This window comes from Diadema antillarum, unplaced genomic scaffold (assembly GCF_040938485.1).
Source record: "Diadema antillarum isolate AM-2024a unplaced genomic scaffold, OU_Dant_1.0 seq00000143_RagTag, whole genome shotgun sequence".
Taxonomy (NCBI): domain Eukaryota; kingdom Metazoa; phylum Echinodermata; class Echinoidea; order Diadematoida; family Diadematidae; genus Diadema; species Diadema antillarum.
Window position 1 is genome coordinate 213,710 of NW_027271219.1, and position 17,334 is coordinate 231,043.

The 17,334-nt window shown below is 37.0% G+C and overlaps 1 protein-coding gene across 1 annotated transcript in view; it reads right to left on the reverse strand.

The window, feature by feature from the left end:
- Positions 1 to 17,334, reverse strand: part of LOC139727688 (uncharacterized) — a 109,465-nt gene that overhangs the window by 64,292 nt on the left and 27,839 nt on the right. Inside the window, exons 7-16 of the mRNA XM_071638670.1 lie at positions 17,158 to 17,277; positions 14,146 to 14,259; positions 13,352 to 13,465; positions 12,282 to 12,392; positions 11,398 to 11,508; positions 10,652 to 10,762; positions 8,645 to 8,758; positions 8,010 to 8,129; positions 4,408 to 4,518; positions 3,139 to 3,258 (exon numbers count right to left, since the gene is read on the reverse strand). Coding sequence (XP_071494771.1) covers positions 3,139 to 3,258; positions 4,408 to 4,518; positions 8,010 to 8,129; positions 8,645 to 8,758; positions 10,652 to 10,762; positions 11,398 to 11,508; positions 12,282 to 12,392; positions 13,352 to 13,465; positions 14,146 to 14,259; positions 17,158 to 17,277 — 1,146 coding nt within the window. The remainder of the gene's footprint in view (positions 1 to 3,138; positions 3,259 to 4,407; positions 4,519 to 8,009; positions 8,130 to 8,644; positions 8,759 to 10,651; positions 10,763 to 11,397; positions 11,509 to 12,281; positions 12,393 to 13,351; positions 13,466 to 14,145; positions 14,260 to 17,157; positions 17,278 to 17,334) is intronic.

The window sequence follows — 17,334 nt, forward strand, 5'->3', positions numbered from 1 at the left end:
TATTTACTAGCCTGGAAAACAATATACTGCATGCCTTCATGTTGTTCTGGAGAGGACACATATTTTAACACATGATTGCATTTACAATTTGGTCACTTTAATCAAGAGATAAATGATTTTTGTGCAGGTAATCGAATCCGGAACACTATACATCACTGTTTCACTCCCCATTTTCATGTTGTGTACAAAATAAGTTGGCCTATTCATTTTTTTTTTAATATGCTGTACTCCACTTAGAAGTATGCTCCCTTAAGAGAGTTTTGCAACAAATTGATGGGGTATTCATCATTTAAAGACCATTTTCTACCAGTGTTATTGTAGGATGAGACAGTATGTATTTCCTTGATGGCTCTCCTCCATGCTACCCTGCTACCCATGCTACCCCTGCTACCCATGCTTTCCTGATTTGCACCTTCGGTTTGATTTCCTTTCCTTTCTCTTAAAGGCCTTTATGTGCAGGTATATATAATTATGCAAGTACATGGTGATTCCCCGTGGCATGAATTTCTTGGTCCATCAATTGCACGCCATGTGTGTCATTCAAAATTTGTTGTTTAAAGTGTCATATCACTTGAAACATTCTAATTCACAATATCATGTACATAATGGTTTAAAGCATTCTGTTACATTTGTGAAATTTGAAAATCTCAGCTTCGAATTTGTCTTTTTCATTTGTGATTTGACAGAGAACTCTAATCAGTATAACCTCTTATTACAGGCTACCCAGTCTAGTGTTTCATGTTTGTTTTCAATGGGTTAATATTCTTGGATGCTAACTATGCTACCAGCATTAGTTCTGAAATGTATTGACGGAGTTTTAAACAACAGCAGAAAAAGCAAAGCCAGATTTGTCTTGCCTAATAATAACTTTACATGAAAATCGAAAGTCAAGACTGCCATTAGCCCCTGTTCCACAGAATGGAAACCATTGAAAGACCACTGAAAGACTGAAAATTGCCAAGCTGTTTCAGTAATGCTTCAGGATCAGTGAAATTTGCTGTCTCTTTGGAGTGGTTCCTGAAACCCCTGCAAGACCATCAAAAGACCAAAAACAACTTTTCCAGCAAGATCCCTGCTCCGATCTTGCAGACAGCTAAAAGTTTATCAAGACCAATAAGACTATTGAGAGATCTCTTAAAGTGCCAGAGATCCTTGAAAGATCAATCAAGATATCTAAAGCACTGCCGCAGACCACGGAGAGAATTCTAATAGAAAGACTGAGACTACTGCAAGAATTGTGAAAGAACAAGATAACAAATCCCTGTAATATGAATCGGAATATTGCAGTGCAGTTATGTTTATGATGATATTTGTTGTCTTGCGGAACTTACAATAGTCCTACAACAGTCTTTAAACAGTCTTTAAGGGATCTTGGATTAAAAAAAGATCTTTTCGCAATCTCCATGCATGTCTATTACTGGTTTCTATGGACTTTCACTGGTCTTCCAATGATTTCTCAATGATCTCTCAGCAGTCTTTCAATGATCTCAACAACAAAACGAAAAAAAAAGAAAAGAAAAGAGAGACTGTCACAAGATCATGGAGAGACAATAATAACACCTTTGCAATTTAATTGAGAGATCCCTGACAGATCACTAGCAGACCATTTTCGTGAATGACTACTAAAAGACTGCTTTGAACCATTTCAAGAAGTTTTGGAGACCACAAAGACCCCTGACAGATCAATCAGGAATTGTGAAAGACCTCAGAGAAGTGCACTGAAAGACCATAGAGAGATCAAACAAGTTTCATGGTCTTTCAGCAGTCTTGCTTCCAAATTTTAGTGTTAAACAAAATGTCCTCTCCAGAACTTATCAGTTATTCATTCTTTGAGAGTTCCCATTGGGTAGATAGTAAGACCACAATATTAACAATGATGTATCAATGAACAACAGCATTCCTTTTATAGTAAAACATTGCTTAATAAACGTGTTATTGTGCGTTAACTTCAAAATTTTCAGGCAATATTTTCTTATAAGTAATTGGAGCTGTACTTGGGTGTCCACTCTGAAGTTTTTTACTGTTTAATGTGATTTGGCTCTTGAGCAGTGCAATAACATCTGGAGTATTTATGCAGAAATGTTAAAACTGATTGATGCATCGTATAAATTCACATATTAGCTCATATAGTTGGTGTTCATAATTGTAGAGGTTGTTGTTAAATAATTGTCCTCTCCAACACCCCTGAATATACTAAGGTTTATAAGCTCACAGCTGATTGGTTCTTGCAATTACTTAATCATTATACACAACAACAAATAATTTAGACTTAAATAAAACACTGTGCATCAAATTTGAAGTTATATACGAAGAAAAATTATAATCTTTTTTATGTCACTAAATACAATTTACCCCTCCATATCTCAGTTTGCCACATGATACATCAGTTTTGTGGCAAAATATGGCTAGACTGAAGTTTAAATGAGTACATTGACATTGGATCAGTAATACAGATACATATAGATACACAGAGAACCATTTTTGTAGCAGTTACAGGCTTGATAAAGCTGATGTGTTTCTTGTTAAACAAAATGTCCTCTCCAGACGCCTGTTTTTGTGACTATATTTTAGGAAACTATTTAAAGATGTAAACATGGACTTGACGCTCTTTAATTTTAGATATAGATGGAATATACCCTAAGGTTTTAGAATCTGTATGTTTTTTCCCCGAACAACAACTTTCATTTTTGACCCCCCGTGAGAAAAAAAGTGTACACTTAACGTGAAATGACCCATATCTTACACAGACAATCTGTAATAACCCCCCTGCCCCCCCCCCAAAAAAAAAACACAACAATGTAAGAAGTTATTTTTAAACATACACAATTCAGAGGTTTTCTTTTCTTTCTATCATTGTGAAAAAGCAGCCACATGTACCAACAACAAAGAGGCAAAGAAACACAAATATTAATGGACATAAAAAATATATACATTGCATGTGCTGATTTTATTCCATTGAACAGGATAATGACATATGCTGTACATAGATTGAGTTGACCACTACAACTTTGGTACAAAATGCTATGGTAAAGTAAAATACAATAACAGCAACAGCAGCATCAACAACATCAACTGCTCATATCAATGCAATCATTATCAATTTCTTGCATGTCTGAATGCATTTGGTGTCAATCTTACCAATTTCACAGTCTGTGCCCCTCCATCCGTCAGCACAGGAGCAGGTGTAGTTGTTACTCATTTCGATGTACTGACAGGTTGCACCATTCAGGCAGGGGTTGTCGAGGATACAGGGGTCCTCTGTGCAGTAAATGAGAAAATTGATCGATAATCATTATAGAGTGGTTCTTCTCCCCCCTCCCCTCCCATATATTTCTGTCTTTCTCTGGTCAAGTTTTATTAGCATTTACTTGCAAACCGCACCGTACTGTACCATGCCAAATTGGGAGCATTCAAGCCCTCTAAGGAGATAGCATACCTCATGAGATACAGTGTATTTCTGGACTCAATTCAGAGGGGCCACAAGTTTTGTAGCAACACCTTGCCTGCTTTACACATTACATACAGATGTCAACAATAAAGAAAATGAAAACTTTGTATTATGTCATAGTGTATGGTAAGCATATTCTTCTCATTTCAGCATTTGATATAGTACAAAGTGTTTAAGTCCTTTCTAGTACAGTACTGCATGGTGTGACACACTTTAGGAGCATTTGAACACATCCTCTCATTTGTTTTCTCAATCACATTCTTCTATAATATTTCTTTTCATTCCGAGTGTGGAGAAAAGAGACAAGGCATACAGTGTCTGATTCCATGAAAACACTTGACAGCATATGTATTGCGCTAACATCTGCCATGGACTTGCTGAACCGTGAAAGAGCATGTACGTGGTATAAGATCACTATAATCATAGTGATAAAAAATGAAGAGACACGTTGAGGATTACAGGTACTTGTATTGTTGATAGAAAGGGAGGGGGAAGACAAAGCTAAGTATTGAATCTTTTCTCAATAACATTCACTTCAGAGGATAAAGATGAAGTTCTGGTAGACAGATATAGATAAAAGTCACAGCAATGAACAGACTCAATGGCCAGAAGGTAAAAACTGTGCACTGACTACCAAGCACAGTGCAGTTCAATGGAATTGATTACTTTTACAGGAAAGTGAGACAAAGTAGAAGAGCATAATTATGGATGCTCAATAAGCACATGGTTCCATCATAATTACTGTAGCTACAGCCTCAGGGCTGTAGGCAAATACTAGTAGTGAAAAAAAAAAAAAGTTGAAGGTCACAATGTGACCCTAAGGCCCGAGTCATTTCGTAAGGAAATAGGCCATGCGACACTTGACGCTCCATACAAATTGTCCATGGTTTAAACCATGGGTTCAATTGTACCACCTTCGTGAATTCGGGCCTAAATGATCACTTGTGCCATGTACTTACCAAATTCACACACTTCCCCAGAGTAGCCATCTGCACAGGTGCATGTAAAATTACTCCCATCCACTTCACATGTCCCTCCATTCATGCACGGCTGGCTGTTACAGGTATTAACTGCAGGAGAATCACAAGATAGCATGATATAGACTTTGACCAACTTTATAATACAGTGTACATACATACATGTATTCTGTAAGAAAAGAAGATATCTACCACACATGAACAAAATGATGTGATTTACCCGATGTATATCACAGAAAAATACCAAGTTGTAAGGACTTTGTCTTATAAAAAGTTAATCATCAGTCCAACTTTTATCAATCATGACTGCAAAAGAATGCATATATCTTTTCAATTCCTCTTTTTTGGAGGGAGAAGAGCTTATGAAGTGAACTCTATTTCTTTCGATAACATTAAAAAAATACACAGTATTCAAATGTTTCCAATAAACCTCATAAACTGTGACAAATCTTATCTACTGTCACCGTTGAATTGAATCCAAAGAAATGTACAATTGTATTGACACCTATTAGACATTGACAACTGATTCAAAATTGAACGGGAAAAATAAGAAAAAAAAAATACTAGATATGAAAGCAATGCAAGACAGTGCTACAAAAAGCAGACACAGCATAGAATGTGTTCACTTGGAAAGCAAGCATTTTTTTTTTTCTTTCTTTCATATGCAAAAGCCCAGAAAAGAAAGTATACACAGGGTAGTAATTGTGAAGGTGCCAATAGGGATTGCTCAAAAGGTATATACATAGGCAAATGAGAAAAGAATATGAAAGAGACAGTGAAAACACAAAACCCCACCCTGTGTACTGCATGACTAAATCACAACAACCCTGATACCTTATAAAATACCACATACACATGTAGCAAACCCAAGCCTGTTCAAAGCATCTATGCAAGTTAGACAGAAAGGGCACTAGAATCACAGAAAACTAGACATATCGCTACGGCTACTGATATGCCTCCGCCATAATGCATGGTTCTCCTAATAGGTCTATAGTACAATGTCTTGACAATGTGTGATGACAGTTTCACACAACTGGCAAAATATTAAAAGGACAGGTTTGACACAAATGTGCTGAATGTTCACTTTCCTAGAACTAGGTTCAATTGGATGAATGATTAAAATGTCAGAGTGCAGGTATTTGGGGAACTGATGATTTTTACTTGACTTTTGACCCTTTTATAAGTTTATGCATTGAGTAATTTTCAAGGTATTGAGGAAAAGTATAATTTCAGTATCAAATGGGAAAATAGCATTATCTAAACCTGGCATTTGACCTTTGACCTCACAGTTCCAAAGAGAATCACTGTTAGGTTGAACATGCATAAATATGTAAGTTTCATGATGATACCTGGAGTTACTTTCGAGATATGGAGGAAAAAGTGCAATTTAGCACTTTCACTTGACCTTTGACCTTTGACCTTTTGGCAAGAAACTTCCCCAAAAATATATATTGGGTAATACATGCCATACATCAAGTTTAAAAAAAAAAAAAACCTTCAGGCATATTGCATTCTAAGGAAAGTAGTGATATTTTGAGGAGTTGACCTTGACCTTTGACCCCCTGACCTTTGACCCACGACCCCAACTTCCCTAGATAATCACTGCCCATCAGTACAAGCATATATACTAAGTTCCATGAAGATACCTTGAACCATTTGCGAGATATGGAGAAAAACATGAAATTTCAATTTTTTTTTTCACAAAATAACCTGTGACCTTTGACCTTTGACCCTGTGACCCTAAAATCCACACAAAGTATTATCCCCCAAGGATATACCCTCATACCAAGTTTGATGTAAAACCACCACACGGTTCTTGAGATATCGACAAAAACAAAACGGGACGGACAGACGGACGGACGGACGGACGGACGGACGGACGGACGACCCGAAAACATAATGCCTCCGGCCACTTCGTTGCGGAGGCATAAAAATATTTGCTAATGCATGGGTATCATCACAAAATGTATGCAGGGCTGAATATATGGTTGTGGTGGTGGGGGGGGGGGGGGAGAGGTTGAAGCTGGTACAGTTGTGTACATTTGCAGTCTTTCTGGTCATGACTTTTGCTGCTACGGAGGGAAAACATGTTTAGCAATCATGTGAAAGCATGTCACATTATACATTTCTTTCAGTCTGGATGAGGCCCTCTTTCTTGACACGCTAAGAAAAGAATTTGCAATGAGAGAGGGAAAACAAATTGAGTTGAAGTGATAAGAATTATGTCAACATCTCAGTGGTCTGCCATCATTCTTGCTCTGCTGAAACATAACAAAATGTTGGTTGTTAGTTTCCTGTTCATCGTGAAGTCTGTGAAACCAGAGTCTTGTTTTGTGCCTGAAAACTTAAACAAAACATAAACACCAAGTAGTATCATTGCCATGCATTATTACTTTCACTCTGCTAAGGTTGCTTTGTTGAAATTTTCAAGTAATTGTAAAATTTATGTTGCCCTTGATAAATGATCTCCATAGAGACTGTCATCAATATATACAACTGTATCTACAGTAGTTGTATCTAATGGCTTGCCACCTGAAAATACTGAATTACAACATCTAGTGAATAATTGTACTGATTACCCATACTGAAGATAGTAATAGTTTTGTAGGTCAATAAGAAACAATGTAGATCAGCAATACAAACATTGCACACAGATTACATTAATTTTATGTCTTCCCTGTTATGATTTGATATTGTAACTACAGAAAATATTTTCATCTATAATGGGACTAATAAAAGACCTTTTAACAACAGTCATGGAACACATGTTTCAAGTGAACCATCATTTGACACATCGGCTGATTTTGATGAACAGTGTAACAACAGACAGACAGACAGAATCACAGAAAATTTCTGTCATATCAAATGTAAGCATTCAATTTGAAAAATATTATTTGGAATTACTAAGTTTCACATTTTAAAGTAGCATTTATACTAGTGATAGTACTTACAATATATGTAGTATGGTAAAAATGCAAATTGAATGAGATATTTAGATAATTCCTATGAAGTATCTCAGCCACCAGCACACAGATCTTGAACATATTTTCTGTTTTAGAATTGAAACTAAAAGGCAGGAGTCATATCCATTACAGTTATAGCACTGTGATCACAAAAATGTAGCAGAAGTGACTTTAAGAACAGTGTTTGAATGCACAGAACAGTGTTGCCATGCATAAACCTTATAAAACCAAGGTTCACAGTAGATATTATTGCAATCACTATCATATATGTTCACTGTCATCATTATCTTTATCATCATTATAATATCTAAGTATCTGTCAGCTTATTTTTGTACAGGTATGATTTTGTCATCACATACCTCATAACTTTGAATAATACATGAACATTTGATATTTGATTTTTTTTTCCTTGACTGGCTTTAGACCTGAGTATGATACTACATGATACAATATAATTCTTGCATCTTGGACACATAGGAATACATGGAATGATCTCTGGAAAATTCTGAAAAAGAGAATATGAGCAAACGAAATGTACTACCATGGTAAGTAAGACTGGGGAACAAAGTGTATCGATGATATATGTACCAAGGATGGCAACCATTCTTCTGCCCTGCTTACCATCTGAACACGTTCTCCCAACCCAATCCCCTGCACACGTGCAGGTGAAGTTTGCAGCTTGATCGTTTGAACAGGTGCCTCCATTATCACAGGGTTGAATGATCAGACAATAGTCAATAACTAAAAGGAGAAATGAGAACAAGCGACAAATACAATGTATGTAATTTCATGATATAAAATGGCTTGTTTTCACCTGTATATAGAATCAACTGCCTTAAAGTCACTTTTATAAATGTCTTGATAATTATCATCATGAATAACTAAGGAATCTCTAACTTCCTCTTTCAAAGAAATTGTACTGATTCATGAAAAGGGCTGTAGTCCATACAAAAGGAAGCTTCCATTACAAAATTATGAAACACAGCATACTCATAAAAAAAAAGAATCATCTTTATACCCCATTTAAAATGAAATTTTTGTGAAGCAATCAGAAAGGAGTAAGGAACTATCATCTGTTAAATGTATGGATTGTATAAACTTGATAGTCTGTAATTTGCAGATGGTATTAACTATACATAAAACAAAATGAAGCAAAACAACAACGACAACAACAACAACAACAGCAACAACAACAACAATAACAACAACAAAATTCACCTACAATACAACTGAATTCAAAGTGTATGACATTTTACCTGTCTCACAACTGGTTCCGCCATAGCCGTCTGCACAGTCACAGACATAGGAACTGGTAAAACCGGTGCAGCCGAGGGCGCCATTCAGGCAAGGTGACGACAGACAGGGATCAGCTGCAAAGTTTGCCAGTTTGGGAAGGAAGTTCACAAGCTTCAATGTCATGGACTCTGTAGAATCTAGTTATTCCTGCTTATACATGAAAACATGTCATGGACTTTCAGCAATATAACTCCTGACTATTGCAAAAACTGCCTTCAAGGACAAATGGGTTTATTCTTGAGGACACATTAGTATTTGGCATGCAAGTGAAAATTAGCACTTCAATACATTTGTCAGCATTTCACTCAGATTTAGATTTTGATTAGTTTACCATCTGCCAAATATCCAATGTCAATAAGCATGTTACATGTACATGTTAACATATAAATGTTGATAAGGAATGACGTGTTACGATGTAGTTTTCAGTGGTAGTTAAACGAAATGCGAGAACTGATGATGGAAACTCAATACAAAACTGATATAAGTCTGAACACATATTCAAAATTATAGTAGGATATCTCTGTGAAGCACAGCTAAGGATGCAGAAGACAAGAAAAAAAATGATTAAATAGTCTAAATGTTTATGTTTCACAACTGAAATGTGAAAAGAAAATGACATGAAATGTTTTCTCTGCCTGTGAAAAAAAGAAGTGTAAGTGGGAACTGAATATGCATGTTTGAAAATGCAATGAAAACATACATTTACAAAGTGGAATTTCAATGGCATAAATATACACAAGACATTCCAAGTTAAGTAAAGGAAAGACTTTAAAATTTATGTATGAATAAAAGTGAAGAAATAGGATTCACAGAATCGAAGCCTCCATGGCTTGTCCTGTCTTGCAGAAATTGGAAAATGTACAACATGGGTTAATTTGGAGGTGATTCACACTGAAAAATGCAGAAATGGATACGAGACAAATAATACAAAATATGATTTTCAGTCTCTAAAGTAGAAACACTAAGTCTTGTGATAATGCTGGCAGTGAGGCGAGTCAGTTACTGTTTACGGATGGACTCCTGCAAAATGAAACAAATGGGGAGAACAGGAGAAAAAATGATGATTTTGATTCACAGAAATAGAAGACGTAGAACTTCCAGATGCTGACCTAAGTCATGAGAGAAAACACAGATACTGTATCTGTATGGAGAATGTATGGGATTATACACGAGGGTACATTGGAGGGTTCAGGAGATAAATTACAATGTGGACAAACAGCTGCAACTAAAGATGTGGATGAGAAGAAGAGGATTGAGCCATAGCAACATTAAATGTGTCTAATTAAAAAAAGAAGAAGAAAAAACACCAACCCAAGAAAATATCTCCTTTCTATTAAAATAACAGTGTATATTTTGAGGGGGGAAAAACAGCAGCCATGGTTCTTGCCACGTTTAACCATTTCAGTCTAAGGACACATGTACATTCATAAGCTTTAAATATTGTGAAAGAAAATTTCCCCTTCATGAAAACAGAACAAAACATCAAGACCTTTCTCAACCAAAGCCAGAGAAAAAAAAAAAGTGGAAAAAAGAAAAGCAACCTCCAACAATAAGCCTGCAGAAAAGAAGAAGAGGCGAACAACCATGACAAAGTTTTGCTGCAAACGAAGCCCTTTTTTGACTCAATCCCTCAAAACGCTTTGCATATTGTGCAACACCCAGGAAGAGTGAGGAGGCTTTTTGAAAGGCAAGAAAAGAGCACCAAAACAGAAAAGATCAGCAACAGGTGCAATGAAAAAAAAAGAACTTGACAATCACAACAGCACCAAGAGAGCAAGATGTGCAAGCAGATTTGTATTCAATATCTGAAATGCCAGATGGATCTAAATGCTACAGGGAACAGCAGTGAAGATGCAGGCAGAGTACATGTAGGTTTCAAGGACTAGCAACACTGTGATGATTTAGAGCAATTTCCAGTGGACTATTGCTCAGTGCATAGCATACTATCTCCTACAGGAGAACTTTACCAATTTCACATGTGTCACCGATGAATTCTGATGGGCAGCCGCACGAGAAGCCGTTCTGGCTGCCAAAACAAGTTCCTCCATTAGCACATGGCACACTACTACATGGGTCAGCTGAAAAACAAAATCAGGTGTTATATGTACACATCTTATTAATTACTGTTATTAGTCCAGTCAATATAAAGATGCATTGTATGTTGTCGTTCTGTGAACTGTTAAATTTCCACAATGGTTTAGTGATGTAATGAAACAATGACTGTACAAGTTGTACCATGTATAATTGTATGTACTGATTAGAAACCTTGACATACAACAATATGGAATTACTCAAGTTCAATATCTTCATTCAAACAATCACTGACATATCTTTATTGGCTACCTGGTACTCTATTGTTTGTGAGAATTATGTAACATTTTTGAGCATAGACCATTTCAAGTCTACAGTACAATTGTAGGTATGATTTTAAATGACAGAATTATATCAAGCAGTCACTATTTTTTCTTTCAGCAAAGCTGAACCATATCATATAAGTAACTTGTGGTTACACAAATACAAACAGTATGCCAGTAATGTTCCTCGAAAGACAATGTAATATCAATGCAAGTATCGATATATTCTACAGATATTCTTTTCATGTAATAAAAACAAAACAAGACCGTGTCATTGTCATGTGCATCACATCTCCAAAGAGATTGCAGTATTGTGAGAAAAGTGAAGTTAAACTAATGTTATGGAGGAAAGTTCATACCGACATCACACAGTTGGCCAATCCATCCAGAACTGCACTCACAGTAGTAGCTAGTGTCATTATTATGACACGTGCCATTCTCAGAACATGGATTACTTTCACACGGGTTAGCTGTAACAGCAAACGGTGGTGGAAAATTTAGTGAGTCACACTGCAACTACAAACTTATCCTTTTTCTCTCATGCAAATTAGAGTGACCACACATGCTTTATTTTCATTTGTAGTATTACAGAAATGTGATCTACCAATCAATGTATTCTCATGCACCCAGTACCGATAGTAAGGTTTTGAGTACGATTAGTCCTATCCAGTAGTTTCACTTAACTGCCTGTTAAGAATTGCTGGCAAAACCAAACCAGGACTTCTTTTATCAATGTAAACACATGCAGTTTGACAGGTAATTAATTATGACATGAGTCCTTAAAAAGCATTTTAAATCTACAAGAAGTCTTTTTCCATGTAACAAGGCTACTTTCAGAGAAGTCTTTCCTCCCGATACACCTACTGTCAACTTTGCCTCAGTTAAATCTATTTGGACTGAAAAATAATAGCTGCAACCAAAAGAAAATTCAACTTGTATACGAGGGATTTAGAAAAATAGAATACATAGAGAAGAGAACCTGCAAAGACCTTCGACTAAGGCGATTACTTGATCAATGCAAGGTTGACTTTTAATTTAAGCAAAGTTGACTGCATATTTACATCTTATGCGTGTCAAATTGATCACTTCAGACTATCAAATTTATGCAGTTTACTGTAAATTAATTTGATCATGAGACCAAAACCATTCATCCTACAATTGTATATAAACAAAGCAAGTCTAATTACATTTTATGTGCTGTGAATCAAACGAAAAACGAAGCAAACAAATTGTGCATAATTACGTATGTCACACTGCAAGCCATCCCATCCGACGTCACAAGTACACACGTATGTGTTTTCAAAAGTCTGGCAAATGCCATTGGAGTTGCATGGTGAACTAAGGCAAGGATCCACTGCATAAAGACGTGAAAGTGTTTAGATGACAACACAATTAACGACAGAGTCTGAGGCTAATTTCTTAATTCATCTCATTTTCTTTGTTTTTCATGTTATATAATATCCTAAATTGGATCAGTACATATATTACAGTGACCATACTATTTCAAAGCTATTCAAAAGCCTCATTCAAATCAAGCCTTGTGTACAGCCATCATATTATTTGGACAAGTTGGTGCCATCAAATTCATTATGAAACCAACAAAGTTGTTTTGTTAGTATTTTTGTCATTATGTGAATGACATGCTACCACTGCAAAAGTGCAAAAGCAATTTATGTGCATTTATGTGCCACTGCATTATAAATTTACTGACATCATTGATGTCCAGACTTCAAATTGAACCATGCCAATTTATGTAACCTCTTAATACACTCCACTATATTTTACATGTACAACGATTTCAACCATGTCAATCATAAACTTCAGACAAGGAGTGTGATTACTTAACAATTGCCTACCAATTGTGTTTACAGAACTTTGAATATATGATTTTTAAGTAAATCACACCATGGATATTTTTTTTTTTCTTTGTGAACAATGAAGCAGAGGGAAATAATATCATTGAATGTTCAAAACATTCATGCAGCTCTCAGTGCTAACAGCTCATCTCCTAACACTATAAAACAGCAATGCTATCTTATCAAACTGAAGTTCAACCAAAAGTTGAAGAGGATCACATCAGCAAACACAATTCTGACAAAGCTATATTGTAAAATATAACTGTTTTTCCTATATTTTTAAAGTGATCAACTATCACTGTCAATATCATTTGATTTCCTCAATTACAATGTACTCGAGTAGATTTATATTAAAGTATATTTTGAAGAAATCTGTTACTCTTATGCAATCGTGTACATGCTACAAAGTGTAGTCAACTAGCAAGGTTCAGATGTAATCACGGAAAGGAAGACTTACCTATGTTGCAAGTTGACCCAACCCACCCAGCTGCACATTCACATGCGTAATCTAATCCTCCATTGATGTCTGTACAGGTTCCTCCATTAAGACAGGGATCTGCATTGCATTGTCCTAGACAAACAAAAGTGAACATTGAAAAAGACACTTTGTTTTCATCCACTCTCATCATCTCATGTGTATTGATGCCAAGATTGACTGGGACAGGCATGATACTAGAGTGATCCTGTCAATGACACAATTCAGTTAGAGTGCATGTTGTAACATTTAACAAATTTTGGGCTATAATACATTGTATGATACAATTCATTCATCTTTAATTGATTAAAATTTAAGCCAGTGGGGCTTGAGCGGCAGTTCATCACTGACTGTTTGTAAACATGTTTGGTGAATATTTTCTAACTTTAGCCAACACATAAAAAGAGATTTTAAAAGAATGTGTCTAATACCCTACAGGCAAGGGATGAGGTTTCAACTTCTTTATTGACAGAAAGCTCTAATCGGATTTAATTGAGATAGCAAAAATCAGCAGATGCCAATAGTGTTTGACGGCCGCTGAAGCAATACAGGTTGCAAGTGCTTGCATAAAAAGTGTGCTGTATTTGGGTGTGTTCTGGTGTGTTTGTGTTGAAGCTCACCAAGGCATTCTTCGTAAGTTCTCGTTGTCATCCAATGCACAAAATCCTTAGTTCAATACATGACAGGGATACAGCTACATATTGTACAAGCTCCGAAAAGATGGAGTGCGCAATTATTATTATATTAACGTATGGCGAGATGCATACTATGCTTACCTAGTTCACAGTTGGTTCCACTCCATCCAGTACAAGAACATGTGTAAAATGTTGGGTTGGTGAAACTGTTGCAAACACCACCATTCTGACACGGATCGCTTGCACATGCATCACCTTTATCAAGTCATCAAAGAAATACAGATAAATATAGCTTTAAGGTTTTAATGTCGGTTTGATAATCTTTACTCACAGCAGGAATGCTTGCATAATTACATTCTAACAAGATGTATACACACATACTCACAAATTTGATTGCATTGAGGTGATCATGAGAAACAAGACTGCTTACCTCCTTTAGTACTCACTTTATACACTTCGATCTTAAATTTTCCTTCAACTCACTTAAGTTTATCAAAATCTGAACAATAATCATGATGATGGAGACCCCAGTTGTGGATTTGTCTACAGAGTGTGTATGTTGTTGTCGTTTTGTTTGTTTGTTTGTTTGCTTGTTTGTTTTTTGTGGCATTCGCATCTCAGTCAAGTTTCTTGTATTATATCTAAAGGACGAGTCCACCTTCATCCCACATAAGGATTTAGAGAATGCAGCAATATAAATAATATTAATAGTAGAACACATCAGTGAAAGTTTGAGGAAAATTGGACTATCCGATCAAAAGTTACGAATATTCTAAGTATCTGCGCAGTCACTGCTGGAAGAGAAGACTACTACAGTGTATGATGTCAAATGCGTACAACTATACCAGTATAAGGAAAATAAAAAGATAATTTCACAAAACTTTACTTTTTGAATAAGTGCACATTTCTTTGACTTGCTACTGACGTATGTTAAGAGTAATATTATTCCCCCTGCCTTCTGAAAGAGAGAAGTCAAGTGTTCTTTTATTATGCGAGAAAAAATGTAAATATGTTGAATTTTCTTTATTCTTTCTTTACATCGTTGTACTCATGTGACATCACAAGCTATAGTAGTCTTTTCATCCAGCCGTGACTGAGCAGAAACTTCAAAAATTCACAACTTTTTAACGGATTGTCCGATTTTGCTTAAACTCTCATTGATGTGTTCTACTAATATTGCTGCATTCACTCAACCCACATGTCTATGAGGGTGAACTTGTCCTTTAATCACTAAATTTTATAGTAGGGCCAGGGGCTTACGTGTGTGCTGCTATACACCAGTCGCATACAGACAGATTTTAAATATCAATCTGAAACAAAATTTGAAATCATTAGAAAATTATATTACTGTCACAATGATCGACTAGAATGAGGATCTCGTTTCAACAAGTTCACCACCTAATTTGAAAAAGCTTCAAGTTCAGCAGCGTGTAAACACTGTTCATTTGGCTTTGTGGGGCGGTGCACTGACAGTGACACAGAACTTTGCAGCTACTGAGCTAACCGCAGCAGCGACCCCATACGGACCAACACGTACCGTAAAGGGGCTGTTACTGTGTTACAGCGCCCCGCGACGGGGTTACTACTGAGCTAGCTAGCTCTACAGTTGTATGAATCTGCTGACAGGGTTTGTGGAGCCAGAGACTCTGTAGCTCCAGCAGTGCAACATTCCCCGAAGAGCTTTTATCCGGAGAAATGGTCGAGGGCAGCAGGCCTAAATGACGAGCCTGTGTTGCAGAATTGCCTTTACCTTGGACTATAGTATTCAGAAGTGTGCTTCATTAAAGTTTACACAAACTTGAATGCATGGGACTACGGACAAAAAAAAAACTCTTTGGACATAATTAGATCTATTCCAACGAGTCAAAATGCGTAATAATAAGGTTGAAATATATCCCCTTAACACCACCTGAAGTTCGAGAACTTACATAATTTGTAAACAAGGAAACGTTAGGAAGACGGATAGTAACGCTATCACGATCGAGGCTTTGGACCAAGTGTGCTTTGTTACACAATCTTGAATGCATGGGACTACATTGTACGCACAACTTGGGGGGGGGGGGAGGAATCTATTGACATAATTATTCTACTTAAGTCAAAACGCATTATAATAAGGTTGAAATAAATACTCTTAATACAGCATGAAGTTTAAGAACTTACAACATTTATAAACAAGGCACTAGGACAGGGTACACATATGAATGTGTCAAACATCAGATGTTGCGAGGTCGAGTCGTATGCAGACGAAACAAACTCCCGGGCCGCGTGTTTTTTTTTAGACGGCACAGATTGAAACTAAAAATCTAGAGCGCCAGAAACACGCAGGCACTCCCGCAGTGCAGTGTGGTGCAGAACCATAGAGATTACATCTCTATGTGCAGAACTCTAATAGTTCTGTGACCCCTCCCCCCCCCCCCCCCCCCTCCCCCGCCCCTCGCCCCTCACATGTGAGGTTGGTCCAGAACATTCATTGCTGTTTGATGCAGACCTCAATCATTCTTATTGTTTTAGAGATCAATGCAAACACACCACACCTGGCAAGAACTGAGAGAAGAGAGAGAGAGAGTCGAGAGATAACGAGACTCAGAGAGGGGAGGGAGAAAGATATTGATAGGAACAAAATAATGCACTTAAACAACGGGCATAGAAACCAAACAGTGGCGGATCCGGGGGGGGGGGGGGGGGGGGGGGCGCAAGAGGCGCACGCCTCCCCCCTTTAATTCATAGTTAAAAACAAAAGAAATAAAAAGAAAAAAAATGAAATGAAACCCGGAAGTGGTATGAGAAATATTAGTTGCGCCCCCTTTACAGAATTCCTGGATCCGCCCCTGCCAAACCACTATGGTCCTACCACAGAACTATGTATTTCTGCGTTTATACTCTCTTCCTCACACACCGAGCTAGATGAGCATTTTGTGATAAATTTTGAAGCATCACCCTACTTACTTCCTCACACACCGAGCTACATAAACACTGGCAAAACTTCAAGATCTTAAAGATCGCGATCTTAAACTTCGCGATCTTTTGCCAGTCTGACCGCGCCTACTGTGTGATAATTTTTGAAGCATGATCAGTTTACTCACTTCCTCACACATCGAGCTAGTAGATAGTGGACTATACCAGCAGTGTGATGAACATGAAATCGCTTCTTACCTTCTTCGCAAGTGACGCCGGACCATCCAGTGGGACAAGAACAGGTGTATCGGCCTAATGCCTCGGTGCACACCCCTCCATTTTGACAAGGCTCGCTTAAACATGGCTCTTGTGAAAAGACTGAGATAAAATTTATAGAAAGAGAAAAATGACGATCTTTTACCAAACCACCAAAAT